The 16,029-nt window shown below is 45.3% G+C and overlaps 7 protein-coding genes across 7 annotated transcripts; 4 read left to right on the top strand and 3 right to left on the bottom strand.

Annotated features, from left to right (window-relative positions):
• Nucleotides 1-3,631: 3,631 nt before the first annotated feature.
• Nucleotides 3,632-4,087, bottom strand: HO173_003676 (uncharacterized protein; the record flags this gene model as incomplete). Its single annotated transcript, XM_037305601.1, has 1 exon — nucleotides 3,632-4,087. The coding sequence occupies one exon, from the start codon at nucleotides 4,085-4,087 to the stop codon at nucleotides 3,632-3,634; it is 456 nt and encodes a 151-aa protein (XP_037167356.1).
• Nucleotides 4,088-4,992: 905 nt separating this feature from the next.
• Nucleotides 4,993-6,238, top strand: HO173_003675 (uncharacterized protein; the record flags this gene model as incomplete). The annotated part of the gene is made up of 4 exons (XM_037305600.1): nucleotides 4,993-5,480; nucleotides 5,623-5,733; nucleotides 5,796-6,077; nucleotides 6,136-6,238. The coding sequence occupies 4 exons, from the start codon at nucleotides 4,993-4,995 to the stop codon at nucleotides 6,236-6,238; spliced, it is 984 nt and encodes a 327-aa protein (XP_037167355.1).
• A 1,077-nt stretch (nucleotides 6,239-7,315) lies between these two features.
• HO173_003674 (uncharacterized protein) lies at nucleotides 7,316-8,917 on the top strand (the record flags this gene model as incomplete). The annotated part of the gene is made up of 2 exons (XM_037305599.1): nucleotides 7,316-7,645; nucleotides 7,703-8,917. The coding sequence occupies 2 exons, from the start codon at nucleotides 7,316-7,318 to the stop codon at nucleotides 8,915-8,917; spliced, it is 1,545 nt and encodes a 514-aa protein (XP_037167354.1).
• Nucleotides 8,918-10,417: 1,500 nt separating this feature from the next.
• On the top strand, nucleotides 10,418-11,395 carry HO173_003673 (uncharacterized protein; the record flags this gene model as incomplete). Its single annotated transcript, XM_037305598.1, has 1 exon — nucleotides 10,418-11,395. One exon carries the CDS (start codon nucleotides 10,418-10,420, stop codon nucleotides 11,393-11,395), a length of 978 nt encoding a protein of 325 aa, XP_037167353.1.
• A 650-nt stretch (nucleotides 11,396-12,045) lies between these two features.
• On the top strand, nucleotides 12,046-12,842 carry HO173_003672 (uncharacterized protein; the record flags this gene model as incomplete). Its single annotated transcript, XM_037305597.1, has 2 exons — nucleotides 12,046-12,368; nucleotides 12,431-12,842. 2 exons carry the CDS (start codon nucleotides 12,046-12,048, stop codon nucleotides 12,840-12,842), a joined length of 735 nt encoding a protein of 244 aa, XP_037167352.1.
• Nucleotides 12,843-14,656: 1,814 nt separating this feature from the next.
• HO173_003671 (uncharacterized protein) lies at nucleotides 14,657-15,308 on the bottom strand (the record flags this gene model as incomplete). Its single annotated transcript, XM_037305596.1, has 3 exons — nucleotides 14,657-14,751; nucleotides 14,800-15,080; nucleotides 15,127-15,308. The coding sequence occupies 3 exons, from the start codon at nucleotides 15,306-15,308 to the stop codon at nucleotides 14,657-14,659; spliced, it is 558 nt and encodes a 185-aa protein (XP_037167351.1).
• Nucleotides 15,309-15,581: 273 nt separating this feature from the next.
• Nucleotides 15,582-15,917, bottom strand: HO173_003670 (uncharacterized protein; the record flags this gene model as incomplete). Its single annotated transcript, XM_037305595.1, has 1 exon — nucleotides 15,582-15,917. The coding sequence occupies one exon, from the start codon at nucleotides 15,915-15,917 to the stop codon at nucleotides 15,582-15,584; it is 336 nt and encodes a 111-aa protein (XP_037167350.1).
• Nucleotides 15,918-16,029: the final 112 nt, after the last annotated feature.

Here is a 16,029-nt window from a genome sequence, read left to right as displayed (position 1 = left end):
CTTCTAATAATAAAAGACTTTATCGAGAAAAACTATAATACTCTTTATAAAATCTATAACGAAGTTTATATAAAGTAAGTGTTATAATATAAATCGAAGTTTAATTCTAGTAAATATTAATTATTATATTTTAGTAGAAAATAGAGATTTAATTTAAATTATCTTCTATAACTTAATAAGAGATAATATATTAAGATAAAACGCTTTATTTGCTATCTAGAAGTTAAAATTAACTTTAAACTTCTATAAAACTATTATAATAAAAAGATTTAATCTAAGATTATTAAAAGTATTAATATACTAGCGAGAATTATCGAATCGATATAAGATAATAATTATAAGAGTATAAGATAGCTTTATTAGACGATAATTATTCTATAAATAATATATTATTACTTAATATAATACTAGTCTAAAAATATTATTAATTATAATAAAATTTATCTTTTATCGCTATAAAGAATTTAATCTTAGATAAAAAGAAAGATAACTAAAATATTTAAGATTATATTTATTCTAGTACTTAATATAAAAGCGTATTTTTTACTAATTAAATAATAGCTAAATAAGATTATCTCGAAAGTTATTTTATAAATTATTATTAATCTAGTATATAGCGAGATTATTAAGCTATAATTTAAGCGATAAAAGTTTAAAAGAAAATCTAAGAAGAATAGAAAACTAAGTTTACTAAAGCGATATATTAATAGATTCGAAGAACGATACGACGATATTAATAAGATTAAGAAATTACGCTTTTTTAGCGCCGTTTCTAACTAAGAGCCTTTTAAAATAATAATTTATAAGATTAAGAAAGTCGCTAAAGAATTAATTAAAAGATTAATTAATAAAGATTATATAATAATATATATAGATAATAATAAGATTAATAAAAAGATAAAAGCTTTAGCTATATTATTAGATATTAATTCTATTTTTAATATCTATTTAGATTTAAGCGACTAGTATATAATATACTTAATAAAGTTATATAATATTCTTTAAGCTTTAATTATAATAATTATATATTAAATAAAGTTATAACTTAATAGAGTTATAGTAAATATAAATAACTAAATATCGATTTAAACTATCGAAGACTCGAGTAAGTATTTAAAATAGATCTATATAATATAAATAGTATAGATTATTAATTCGCTAAGATATCTCGAGATAGTAATAGAATTATATTAGATTTCGATATATATTAATATTAATAATAATAAATAGACGAATAGAAAGGCGAAGAAGACTATTAGTTAGTGAGAGTAAGTAATTTATAATAAAAGAGTAAAGATAAATATTAACGAAATAGTCTAATTATTAATTATATAGATAAGAATAATATCGATAATTAAGATAGCTATTAGAGATTACGCGATAAAATAATAGACTATTAAATAGGCTAATAAGAAGCGAGGTGGTATTCTTAGAAGAATCTAATTAACATCGTTAAAATAAATATAACTTCTATATTCGAGAGTTAAGCGCGCTAAGATATCGCTAATAACGTAAATAAAGATCGAGAAAATAGATCTTAAGGCCTTTCTTTATAATCGATAAGTATCGAATATAGAGAATAAAGAATACGAGTATAAAGCGAAGTAGACGACTCGATATATTCTTTATAAATATAAGCTATTTAGTAAGAAACGAGGAATATAATAGATCGAAGAGAGAAGAAAGATAAAAGAGAGAGTTATTACTTATAAGAATATGCTAATAAAATCATATTACGTCTCTATAGCGACGAACTTTATAAGAAATATAAGACGTATTAGATAATATTAAGCCCTTAATAAAGATTAATAATAAGAATTTACTAGAGTAGGCGGTTAAAAAGAAGAATACGATTAAGATAAAAGGGTCTTAGTAATATAGAATATACCCCTTTCTAAGGATTAAGTATCTAAGACGTAGAATTATAACGATAACTTATATAGCCTTATTTATTTGAGATTATATAATTAGTTGAAAGGATTAGATAGATTATGTAACTCGTATAGTCGGCTACTAGGGCAAGACTTCAGGGTAGTATAATGTAATCAATCAATCAATCAACCTTCCTTTCAATCATCGATGTTGATTTCCAGACTGGCACTGGCAAGATGGTTTCAATAGTCGTATATGTTGAAGCTATCCCTGCATCATGGCTTCAGAGCCTTGTATTAATCGTGTCTACCCCTATTTGCGCCTATCTTAAATCCGATAAATCCGACATAGATAGCTACTACTACCGTGGCTACCACTACCATGGCTACCACTATTCATTATTCAAATAGCCTACTACCGTAGTCTATCATGATGGCTAATGCTACGGTATTGTAGTCGCCATCTATAGGCCTGATATAAGAGACGTTGGAATTATTGAATTTAAAATGGGCGCAAATGGGGATAGACACTATTACTGTCGATGTTGCATTGCGGTTTTTATTCCTTACTAGCCATCTCTTTAATGTTGTGATAATTTTTCTTACTTACTGACGACGCATAAGCCTCATGTTCTCGTACACTCAAAATCCCTTCTCCTGCTGGAATGGCGATCCTGGAAACTCGTCTGATATCTTGTACTTCTTCTCCTCCTGAAATCGCCTCCTTCTCTTATACACTCTCCTGTACTGCTTGAAACACCTCGTTCAATATAGCCTTACGTCTTACTTCTGCAACAAGCCTCTCTTCAGATAACCATGCTCTAGACCATCACTGTCATTTCATATCTGCCAGCCAGCTGTGCTGCAATTGCCACGCAAAGGTCCATAGCAGCCGCCGTTTGCATCGCCTGCACTGCAACCTCAAGCAACGGATGCGCAGGATATTATCTAGCCAATACGGACTGCAAAGTCTTCGCGTACGGCATTACCGCTGCTGCGAATGGTTGTGGACTGTATTCCACGGGTCTGGTTGAGGGAGGGTTTATATATCTTGGGCAAGCCGCTTGCAAATTCTACGACCGGACTTGCTTCGTTTCATCGTGTGGTTCTGGGGGTCTTGCTACGACAATGTCGGCCGCAGCGACAACGACTGCTGCTGCGGTGGCGACAACACCACCTGCAACAACGTTTGATTCGAAGGTCATGTATAATCGGATGGGGAGCGCGTTGTATATATTGGAAATAGTTGTCATATATATGTCTATTCCGTTACTTCTTCGAATGAGAGAAATGGCTTCCTGGGAGTTTTCATCTCTCGCCCGAAAGTTTCGCGGCCCATAGCGTCTGTTCGCTCTGCGGAACAACATCATCTGGCGCGATCTTCTATTCCCTAGAAAAAATACATCTCTGTCCAAATACCTCTAATCTGGCCCTCCACTGTTTTTCCATTTGCGACTCCCTCCTTGGCATACAGAGATCAGCACGCTTATCTAGCCGACGTTTCATGTCGTTTTACCACAGGCCAAATCTTCTAGTGACTGACTCGTTGACTCGACTTGGGCGAAATCACTTGGGCACAATTGTTCGTTATCGATTTGCGTCTCTCTGCAAAGCTCGAAAAATAATCCTTGGCTAGTCTTTTCGCTCTTTGGCTGGCGATACTGTGATGATTGCAAGCCACCAGCCGTCCCATTTCCGCGCTTTCATGCTCTTCGTAGTGTGAATAAAACGAGAAGTGTGCTACTGCACTAGTGCAGCGACTAAGACATTAGCACGATAAGGCCACCCCAAGAGGCAGTGTGAGGTTCCGAGTTCATGTAAGCAGCGCGAGCGGTACTGCGAGTAGAAGCATAGTTGTTCAGTAGAGGATGGAACTCAGCAACGACGGTCAAAATCATGTCGTGGAGAATCTCAAAATGCATGCAAATTTTTGCAAAAGCTGGCCGGATTCGGCCAGCGGCGCTCTTCTCGGAAGGCGCGCTTGGTTGACCCGTGTTTAAAGTCGAAGTAGACGCTATGGAAGATGGCGCGGACGTCGCACCAGCTGTCCCAGATGTCTGAGGCGATACGGAGACGGTTACGTTCGTAAGTGGAGGCAGGCCATCAATGAAAGTCTCTACGCTTATGGGAATCCGTGAGTTGGACGCATACGTGGAAGTCGCGTTGCCATCATCGCGGTCACCGTACCCGAAACAAGATTCTCCAGGCTTTAACATTGCCTAGAGGGATAGTCGGTCAGTATTCGGAGTCTACAAAGACTCCGATCGAGTATGTAAAAAGCATGAATGGTCGCTGGCCTCTCGGGCTCTCCTTACCTCTGATCTGTCTAGCTCACCACGCGCACCAAAGGAGAACAACTGACTTGCTATACCGCAGAATGAAAATACATGTCCAGCGGCTATCTGATATGTCGTTTCGCAGAATGCAAGAACAGTAAAGTTATCGCCGGCGACCTTGCAGCATTGCAGGCAGATTTCTGCATTACATAGACAGCCGCCTCGACACAGGCAAGCCTGGTACGCGTCAACACCAGCACCAGCATCACATTGACTATCGCAGGCACTCGCGCTGTTGCATGCATTTGTGCAGACTTGTTATTGCGTTGTTGCTTACGTATATGTTTTAAAGGGGAAATGAGAGGGAAGAGAAAGAAGATAAGAGGCGAGTGCCTGGCTGGTGTCGGGATGTTTCTTTCCGACTCCCAGAGTCTTGTGCAGAAGACATGCGATGAGGGTGGAAAAGCGGTTGTACTCAGTTACAAGACTAGTGCATCAATGCCAAGATCTGTCTGATCTGCAGATCGACATCACATGACTGATAATCTTAGGATCGCGCTTTGAAATGATGGATGGATCCTGCAGAATCTCGAGAATCTCGGAGATTAGAAAGATTTGTGATCAAAGTGTGATAATGAAGTCACCAATGATTTCGGGAAATATATAAAGAGGCTCCATTTCCCAGTCCGTCAAAGTATCACAGTCTCCATATCTCTTCGTCACTCGCCTCGCCTAACATTCCAAGCGCCTTGCCCCTTCAACATCACCACCATTACTTCTCTTTTTCTACTTCTAGCACGAACACAAGCAAATACACATTGAGTACTCAATACCAAACCCCCAAGATGCCTGACATACAATCTCCCATCGCGTTCCTGCGCTCCCAATTCTTCTCCATCCCTCCCTACCCCACCAAGAAATACACCGGTCAAACCATCATTGTCACAGGCAGCAACGCCGGCCTCGGTCTCGAAGCATCCCGCCACTTCGTGCGTCTCGATGCCGCCAAAGTCATCCTCGCAGTTCGCAACCTCGAAAAGGGCGAGGCGGCAAAGAGATCCATCGAGGAAGCAACAGGACGTACCGGTGTTGTCCAAGTGTGGCAGCTTGATCTTGCTCACTATGAGTCGGTCAAGCACTTCGCAAAGCGTGCGCAAGGCTTGGAAAGACTTGACATTCTGGTTGAGAATGCGGGAATCGTGACCTTCAATTTCTCCATGATGGAAGATAACGAGTCGAGCATTACTACCAATGTTGTCAGCCCCATTCTGCATTCACTGTTATTGCTGCCCAAGTTGCGAGAGACGGGTGTGAAGTTCAACACGCTGCCACGGTATGCAAACATTTAGCAAGATTTGAGACGCTCCTGCTGCAGAGAGCCCTTGTACCTTTGCAACCCTCAATTATTCTTCTATTTCACACCCTTGCGTTGAAAGGAAAGGCAGAGAGAAGAACTGACCCATTGCTTCCGCTAGGCTTGTATTTGTGACATCTTTCGTCCACTGGATGACGCAGTTTCCTGAGCGCGAAGAGGAGAAAATCTTTGAGGCGCTCGCAGACGAGAAGAAGGCTAGAATGGATGACAGGTGAAACAACAACGCCTGCGCCGTCGACATTTTGTTAACAATGTGCTGATTTGTAATTCCAGATACAATCTCTCCAAGCTCCTCGAAATGTACGCCGTCCAAGAGATAGCCGAACAAATCACCGCGTCTTCCAAGAAAGGAAAAGTCGTCGTCAACCATTCCAACCCAGGCTGGGTCGTCACGGAAGTCATGCGTGAATGGACAGGTCTCAAGCTCTTCATCTTCAAGGTCTTCAGAACCATTTTAGCTCGCTCGACGGAAGTAGGTAGTAGGACTACTGTCAATGCCGCTGAGGGTGGAGAAGAGACGCATGGGCAGTTCTTAGATGATTGTACGATTGGGGAGTAAGTTTTTGCACTACGTGATTCTGGTGTACAAGGCAAGCTGATACGAGTCATCTAGGCGCTCACCTCTACTGCAGGATAAGGAGGTGCAGAAGAGGGTATGGTCCGAACTGGCTGAGAAGCTTGAGAACATCCAGCCTGGCATCCTCCAGAATCTTTGAAAGAGACCAGTACGCAGAATCAATTCCTTCGAGCGCGCGGTGCAATCGGGGGTCGGGGAGACAAAGGAGGATGATCGCGGGAAGTACAACATGTATGTGCTTTGCAAGAAGAAAAACCTGTCGAGCAAGGCAGATGCAACTCGCCACGGGTTTACTTTTGGGGCATTCGTCCCATTGTCTCTTGAGTCCCTTTACCCTTTACAATCATCCAAAATCCATACCTACCACCCTAAAAATCTAAATCTGTTCCTTAGCATCCTTCCACGCTGTCATAGCCCATCGACTTCTACCTCATCGCTCCCCATCGCCCACTTCTCCCGCATCAACTCCACTACTCACCCAAGCAGTAAAGATGCAGCAAACCACAAACTACTCGCCCGACACCGGTGAAGCCCCCTCTACCTCCATCTTGTACGAGATCTTGCCAAACTTCATCATCGTCGGCGAGGGCTATGGGTCACGATGTCTCCAGGAACGGCGTCGCTACGACACAGGTATCGATCAATACAGTCTCATCTCTACGTACATCAGAGTAGACCAGGGTTCCCTCATCTGCCTCGGCTTGAGCAGCGGTCGCTACAGACGAGCCACGAGCCCCTGCGGTACTTATCATACTCACAGAGTCGTAGGTTGGTTCCTCCTGAAGCGAGACTGCAAGCTTGGACTGACAATGGTTGTAGGATAGAGAAAGGGTTTGTACTGAGGCGCACATCTCAGTATTTGATAGAAAATATTAATATTATTGAAGGTTGCTCAAAATGAGACCCGCCTTGTCGGTTAAACCTCGGCAGCAACATGCTTTAGCACTAATCTTAGCCTTGAGATAGTGTAGCTTAAGGTACCTTAGCCTAAGTTCTGTCATAATTCAACAATCCCACTCTTTGCCCACTTTCCCTGGCATATCGACAGTCTCCAGCAACTTTGAACCAAACACGACTACTTCTGCTTAAGTCTGGTAGTCCTTTTGCTGGAGTCTACATTCGCCTTTTTTCAAAACCCTGTCAACCACGAATGTCAATACACCGTCTCTGATCACATTCTCCCCTCATACTTTGAAGGCTACTCTCTGTATACTCTATGCCATCAACCACGTTCCTAGCCGAAGAGGGTCCAATGACCAGACCAAGGTATCCAAATGAGGATGCAACACAAGGTCCCTTTTCCTTCGGAGACAGTGGTTTCCGTATCAACGACACCTTTCGCGAAAGTGGAAAATGCCTCAAAAGACTCCTTTTCCCGGAATCTCTGAAGAGTGAGAAGGCCAGAAAGTCGGCCCGAAATGATGCTAGTATGATTGATAGACCCTGGATCAAGGCTCAGTTGCAGCATTATGGAATCGACTTCAGTCCCAATATTGACCCCTTAAAGGCGAAAGCTCTACTGCTTACAAGTGTCGCCCATGGGCTAGTAAGCAGATCCACATTGGTAACTTCACCTCGAGCAGCATCATTGACACGTTTATAGTGCGATGCGGTTCCACCCCAAGTTCTCAAGATCAAGTCCACCCTCAAGGAACAATACAAGAGCATGATGGAGGATTACCGTGACAGAATGAAAGCGTTTTGTGCTCAAGAGCTACCAAAACGAATCCAAAAATTTGAGGCTTCCGCAACTCCGACAGAAGAAGTAAAGTGTGATGCGTCGCTCTTCCTTTGGAAATACTTTCTCGACGGGGACGGCAATCCAGACCGGACCAAGACACCGGATTTGATCCTGCTGCCTGGGTATACCGATAAATCTATGGCTTTGACAGGGAGAGTAGAGCGAGTTTGCGGTCTGCATGTGGCAGATGGAGGATTGGGAGGTGCAAGTAACGTAATGGTCGTTGGTTGGGACCGAGCAAGGGTCAATAACAAGGCACACCAAATCGATATGCGACAATCTCCTGGACGTGGAATTCTACGTTCAAATCATGATTGGGATCGACAGATGATGAGCCACCATAGATATGTGGAGGAACTTCATAATCGAGCGAGGGTTCTTAACCCGAAAGCCGGCAGCTCGTTCGAGACACATAATCTCATCGGGAAATATGTCGTGAAATGCGAGGCCATCCAGCACGACTGGCCATTTCTTTCAAAGCAGCTGCGTCTACGAACTATCCGGAGTGGACGACTGGCTATCTTCGACCTTGGAATTGTTTTTGGCTTGATGGTGCTCGGTAAAACGCAGGAAGATGTTACGAAGCTATTACAAGATGGAGATTGGGACACTGACCCCAGTGATGCGGAGAATACCGACGACGAGAGTGATAGCGAAGACATGAGCGGTGATGAAGAGGGTAGCGACGACGAGCGAGCAGCCGGACGTAGCAAGGACTCGGATTACAATACGGGCGGCGAGCCAGACGATCCTATCGACACAGCTTTAGACGCGCCAGCAAAGCGTCAGAAGATCGAGAGTAGCCATCCTCGCCAGCTGTACTTTCAATGGCGTGGGTACAACACCATGTCAGGTGCCGTTCAATTTGACCCTCAGGGTCGCAACACGGGATACCTGGATTTTGCGAACGATAACGCGACAATCTTTGAAGGAAACATTCTGATGGATGCCATGGGAGGCGAGATATCATTTCAAGGTTACGGAGTACCTGGGCTTTCTGGACCATTGACGATGAATTGGAATGCACTCTCGCATCTTGCCGCCGAGAGGGCAAAGGTCCAGTATTATATGTGGTAATAAGAGTAACTGGCAGACACAGCTACAACATAGTCTTGGCATTTCTCAGAGCCACGATTCGGTACGATTCCCCCGTCACGGGAGGAACACAGTTGGTGATTGGCAAAACCCAGCTGATCATATATGATACTAAAAGATGAAGGAAAAAAACCATTACTCTGCGAATGCACTGCTTTCCCAAATGGCTTTGTTGAGACCCTTTCTCTCGGCTCGGCATCAGAGGAGGCCTCCCCGGCCTCGCATTGCGAAGGGCGATCTATTTGCGATGATGACGCGATGTTGTTTTCGTATGCTCGCAATCATCGATAATTATTCGTAATTTCTCGCCTACCCAAGAACCGACTGACTCCAACCGAGACAGCTCATGTCTAACTCATATTTCACGCCGTTCTAATGCAGACCCAGCCACTCCCTCCCTTTCCCTCTCGCCATAGTCCGATAACTCTCCACGACCTGTCTTCTCGCCTCACAAAGCTCTGTCAGCCCCTTCAGCCCAACACACACTTCTTCACTAGTCACCAGAGTCTTGACCTCTCTTTCGGCATCTTCGCGACCTTGGGCGGCGCATCGCGAAGACCCTCGACTCCGCATTGCCGCCATCCTGCGGCAACGGCTTTGTAGCGATATGCGCCGTGCGTCTAAGCCTCTTTCCCCCCTCACAGATGACAGAAAAGCCTGCACATACCAAGCAACCCTCCCACCTTAGTATTTGGAATTCATTTTATCAATACACCCTTCACAAGTTAGTTGTTGCGGTAGGAATTACTACTTCTGCTTCTTTCTCCTTTATCGCGGAGCGAACGTTCCTTAATAGGCCCTTTCGTTGGCAAGTTGTGGTTGATTTGCAGATTTTGGGTGTGCAGGCTTTTCTGTCACCCGCGAGCCCCCAGCATCCCGCTTTCCCACCCCGTGCGCTTGACCTCGACCGCTGAGTCAGGCCTTCCGTGGCTAAAATTGCAGTCTCATCACAGAGCTAGGAAAACAGCCAAGCCCCATTGGAAAAGGGCGAAGATTCGGGTGCCATCGCGACCTAGTCTTGGAGTCAAACAAGTCGATCAGTCAGGGGTATCTATGTTTGTCGGTTTCAGATGCTCTTCTCTTTCTATTTTCTTTTCTCCTGTAATTGTGCTGTTAGATGATTTTCCGTACCTGCGAGATCCCATCCCCCTCTGGTGGGGCCGACTATCGGAAAACACTGTGTGGCCATACCTATTCCCACGCGGGCAACGGCCCCAAAGGCGCTGCTATCACAGCCAAATGGATAGGTGAGTAGCAGAGCCGCCTTACTTACACCCAGAATAGCCATCAACACTATGGCCTCATAATGAACCCACTAACCCACAGTCCCACTGTTGCGAAAATTAGATGCGCGAAACTTAAGCACACAAGCAACTGTCGACACGCTTACTTTCATAAAGACCCTTATTTAACAGGCTACCTAAGAGAAGACTTTCACTCTTAGGACATAACAACATAAGGTTCTCTGAAGACATTGGCACAATGTTTTGGATTGCAGCCCTTTCGTACTTTCCTACCGCAAACGCAGTGGCACTAAACCTTCCGGAGAGATCCTTCCTCCAACGCCCTTCCAATTCCTCGGTTGCCGATTTCGCAAATGTCACATCACTCAGCGAATTCAGTAATCCGCGATTCAACGCACAGATTGATTTCGGGAATGTCCTGCTCCGACCAACGTCTATGCTTATGAATGGCGTCGAAGCTCTGGCCACGCTTGCATTGAAAGACCAAACAGCCCGCAGCTCTGGCGCGCAGTTTCACGCAGAAGGCTATCCAGACGTGGTCATTGATATAGAGCCTCAGCAGCCAGCCACCGATGTTTTGAATGAAATTATGCTTTTGTGCATCTTTTTCGGAATGGACCGCGTGATAAGAGAGCGAGAATATCGAAATGCTAAGGTTCTCTGTTTTTGGGACAATGTAGTGGTTGCGCAGGTGCTTTTTGAGCGACCGGGGTATCAGTCATCGGCAAACACTACTGACGTATTGTCTCCGACAGCAGAAAGTCCCCGTGGATCTGGCAACATCTCATCGCTAATCACCACCACCAACGACACTCTCCTCGAAGCCGTTACCCCGCGCTTCTACTTTCGCCCAGACAGCCAAAGTCTTCCCACCCCAAATGTTTTCGGTACCGTAATCACGGTCCTCTTAGCCTTCGCCTATTTACCTAACACCGACCCCGTAGAAGCATATACCGTTGTCAGAACCGGTGCCGAGTGGGATGTCTCTATGCTTTTCGAACCAACCTTAATACGTACACGGCCGCCATACTTCGAGTATAGGTGGGCGATCGAGACTGTGAGACAGATGCCAGGGTTTTTGTTACAGCAAGGACGGTCCGCAGAGCTTAGCATTGGCGTTATCGTCGATGGCGTGCATGTGGGAAATGCGCTTTTAGAGAAGGGGGAGCCTAACGATCTAGTGGAGAAGGCGGGTGAAGCGGTGGTAAGAGTGTAGTGGTGTCGTTGAGGAAGATGTCGGGAAGTGCCGCGGGGTGGCAAACCCTCGAAATCAAATGCCTATACAGCCTAATGGCGAGACTTGTGAGTCTGCAATAGCTGAATTAATTCTCCCAGGCGAAAATGTTCCTACTGCAAAATAGCCTTCACATCAAGTGAGATACACTGTCAAGAGAAGTTGAGTTAAACCCATTTACTCCCAAACATTCATTCCACCAGACCCAAGCAAGACGGCCCAGGCCTCCCATATTTGCGCTTGGGTACGATAGTATCCCTGTACCGGCCTCTTTTAGGTCTAATTAGGCTTGCTATCCCCAGCGTGAGAGGGCTCAACCACTTGTTTACATCCTATGTGTGCCTTTTGTATGTTTGTGATGTGTCTTTTTCTATGGGACAACTAATGATGAGAGGGAGAGAGCTAAAACCGAACGAGAGATTGGGAGGTTTGGTGGGGAGCAGTTCACAGTCTCCTATCATTTGTGGAAGCAGAAAACCTCGGAAGAAAGTAAGAAAGCGAGTGATAATCGTGACAAGATTTGCTGGCTGTTAGCTGCGTTTTCGATCGCAAATAGCTTAAGTTGCTGTCTCGAGCATGTACGTGGGGTTCCACGATCGACTCTGTTTTCGTATTTTGCCTGTTGTCGTTACATGCCTCGCGCACTTCCACGAACAGATGGCAAACACGTGTACCATGCCCGGAAGCAAACGAGCGCCTTTCCCATCAAGGTGCTTTACAAGTGCCTACCTTTCACCGCTGCAATGTTCTCTTCTCACGTTTTCCACCCAGGTTCACAAGACAAGATGCAGCAGCAAGCCGTCGCCGAAGAGGCAAGAGTACAAGAAATCAGGTACGAAATTTTACTACAAGTAACCACCGTCAAGGGCGAGCCATACTTCATCAAACACGTTGAAGAAGCTAGAGCTCTCAAAGAAGGTTCCATCACGATCGTATTGAGTCCAGGACGAACAGAGTATTGCCCCCTATCTCCCTAGTTGATCATCGCCAGACTTATATCTCGCTAACGTGGAACAGTTTACCAGCATCACCCGTTCCGTGCACAGTGTACCTCCGCTGGGGCAGGTGGGCGGCCGAGTTCGACTGCAGATACGATATTGAAAAGGACGCGGTTCACAGAGGGTTATTTGCTTTCAAATCGACGAACCACCCGATACACCGAGAGATCCACCTCCTTTACCCATCCAACGCTCCCGTGCTCGAAGAAGACACGAGCCTGGACGACAACGGACGTCCGTTCCTCAGATTGACACTTCGCCAGGGAACGAGCGATGGGAAGCCGCGGTTGCCGGAGGAGCTTATGACCGTTGAGGTGTATGCGAAGAGGATTCCGGCGGGGCAGCGTAGAGAGATGAGCGAGAGGGAGCTGGACGGCTTTGGCTGGGAGATAGAAGAAGGTACCAGTGATCCCTGGGAATTGGATTTATAGGATGCGAGATATCTCTTGGCAGACATTGTTCTACATTGACGTATCTTGTCAAGTCAAAGCTACACGCCTTGGACCTATTAGTAAGGAAAATAGCTTTCATGAGCGCCATATCTTGACGCTGTATACTGCCCATACTATTACGGTGCTTTCATGCGTTTACGGGCGTAAGGACTTTCAAGTCTTTCTGGGGAGTGGAGTATATGCAGGATGCTCCAATCAAAAGGTGTCTCATTAGTCCATAGTCTTCCATTTCGAGTTTTGCTTTGGAAGCTTCGGGCATACACCCCGTGAGTACTAGTCGATGTGCAACTTAAAGAGACGAGCCTCGAAAAGACTCTTTGGCCTGGATCCAGAGACCGAATAGAGACGAAGCCGACGCGCTGGACATGCTCCCCTTCAAATCCCCATACTGTAGGTACCGAGCGTTCGTGACGCAACCCTGAGAATCGCTATATTTCGAGTATTGTAAGTTTAGATTTGGCTGAGCCAAGCAAGGAACTGATGTGTACTCAAGTGGGTCGAAATCTTGAAGCGTTCGATCCTCCACGGGTATAATCATTATCCAGCCTGGATCATGATATGGCTAAGCTGTTGCTCTCAGACAGGCCACGAACCTCCGAATGAACGCCGTTACTCTAGGAGCATGGGACTGATCCTGCACGGTAGAAGCAAGAGCTGTGCTTGAATGCCGGTGGGGGGAAAGTCTGCGAAAAAGCGGGCTTCGAGAGGGAGGATCTGCATAATACCGCAAGCTAGAAATTGGAATACTGCGTTCAGGCTTGTGTAATGGCCACGCGGGGTCGCTTGGGTGTGAGCCTCTCCTCTAAGACTCGGACTGAAGAGAAAGCCTTTCGTCCCGGGCGTCACTTCGCCACCGCTATCCCCTCTGTGCCATTGCCCAAGGAGAGTAGGGATATTTTGAAGACATATCCTTCTCCAATTTTCATCTCATTCAATTCGAGCTCACCCTGAGTTTTTTTTTTTTTAAAAAACCAAAAAACCTTTTTTTAAAAAAAATTTTTTTAATTTCTAAATTTTTTTTTCCTTGGTCCCCCCACAACAAAAGGGCGTTTCTTAACGGGCGCACGCTTATTCGGCGGGCAAAGTAAACCTCAGAAAGGTTTCATTTTCGGACAGCTGCAACCCTGCCGGAAAGGCTGAGATAACAGAGTGTAAGAATGAGTAGCAAAGGATATGCGCTATGGAGGTCTTGAGATTCTCCATTTTGGGCGTTCGAGCGGTGCTCAAGTGGATAGAAATATTGTTGAATATGGAGGTTGGAACTGCAGCGACTGCTACAGAGTAGGATAGGAAGGGGATATCGCCAGAAAGACGTTTGCCAGCGACAGTCGCAGAACGTTGGGTAGTATTAAATTTGGCTCGGGATGAAAGCCATTTAGACCATCCACATCTGTACCACCCTAGCGCTGAGGGAGACCGTCGTGGGTAAGGAGTATCCTGATACGCTGGCGAACACGTTTCCTACCCAATGTCTAGAGCATCTCCCGAGCATGTGCCTCTTTTGAGTGGGACTTCAGCCGAGGAAGAGTAGGTATGGGGTCTTGAGTATATGTCCATACTCGACCTCGTCAACAACTTGGGTCTTCTCTACAAAGTTCAGGGCAAGGTGGCAGAGACTGGAACAATATACCAGCGGACACAGAGTTCAAGCTTGGATGTTGAACAAACAGGCTCTTCGCATTCCTTTTTGATACTTTTTCAATCCTCGCACTTTCCTTCATGACGAGGTCCAGATCTCGGGAGAAGATATGAGCACTCTGGGACGCTCTCATGTGACAGCTGAGAAGACCAGCTCAACTGATATCAGGCTTCTCTACAATTTCTGCTCCATGTCGGCTTTTCTCCACACTGCGAAGAGACCTGATTGCTCTCACGAAGTCTTTGGCATCTGATTTAGTTAGCATCTATACTAAGTCCACTAGATTTGGCGCAGTACCGCGGTGCATGATGAAGGTCAGATCAAATGCGCCAGGCGTCGTCTTTTGAGGGTCGTATTCTTCTGTAAGAATGTATGGTTGTAGCTCCACAATATGAACTACACGAGGGCTGTCACGCGATAGCCATGTGGGAGAATCCATCTGGTGGGTGATGAGTGCTGTCCACATTGGATTCCTTTGTAGGGCACCGGTTTGCGCCGAAGCTTGCAGTCTTACAACGCCGGTGTCTCTTTCGCGGAACAACCGAAGAGCGTGCTCGTAATGATGGTCGATGATGCGCCTGAATGATTTGAGCATGTGATACATCGAGCTTTGAAAGTTCTTACCCAGCAAACAATTCATCTTCCTTGTGTATATCATAATCCTTAATTGTTACTATAGGGTTCACCACGTTCTCGGATCTCAAGGCTAGGAAAGAGCAGAAGAACAACACCAGTCCTTGATTCTCCGCTAGCTGAGTTACTGGAACCCTTGAGCTGTCGCTTTTGCGGCCTCCTAGGATCTCCATCAAGGGAATACTTCATTCTAACGCTGGCCGCCGTCAAAGCGATAGCCCAAGGGACAGGAGGATCATAAACCTACTTTCGTGACTAGGAAATTTTAGGCAAGCCCAAACCTCAGGAGCTTTCGTGCGATGATCGACTCGATGAAGATTTAGAAAAGGGCCACTTCTGATTACAACTCATGACACCAGACGTACAGAACATTCTTTCCTTGAACGAGCGGGCCGTATTGTGTGGCAAAGAAACCTGGACCTGCCATCTTCAGGGCATTTGTACAGTCACACGATGATATCACCATTGTCAAATGATAACTCGATCAGACTGACGTACTCTTCATTCAGACGGGCCATAGTTCCTGGCTCATGCTCGCCGAGAAATACTGATGGTTGAATTGTACTTCCCAAGGGCGTTGATGGTCGGCTCTGCTGGAACACATCCCTGCACCAATGGCTGCTGCTACTTTTTTCTTGTTGATCAGGAAAAGCTGTTTGCTCTTCCGAGTCCAAAAAAGGAAGTCCGCTATACTCTCCGAGCTCACGCGGCAGACGAGACAACCATTTTTCGACTAATCCACTCAAGTATACTTGACGAGCTTCAACGTTGAATTCCTTCATAGACTCGAATGAAACTCTCTCAGCTTCGAGCTTGGTTTCCAAGAGCTCTGCTTCTATCTTTGTCACGACAGGAGTACCTTCCGTGTGATTATTTTCAACGAAGACCAGGGGC

This window comes from Letharia columbiana (assembly GCF_014066305.1).
Source record: "Letharia columbiana isolate WasteWater2 chromosome Unknown Sc0000009_s1, whole genome shotgun sequence".
Taxonomy (NCBI): domain Eukaryota; kingdom Fungi; phylum Ascomycota; class Lecanoromycetes; order Lecanorales; family Parmeliaceae; genus Letharia; species Letharia columbiana.
The sequence above is the reverse complement of the archived record's forward strand: the minus strand, read 5'-3'. Positions and strand labels throughout refer to the sequence as shown.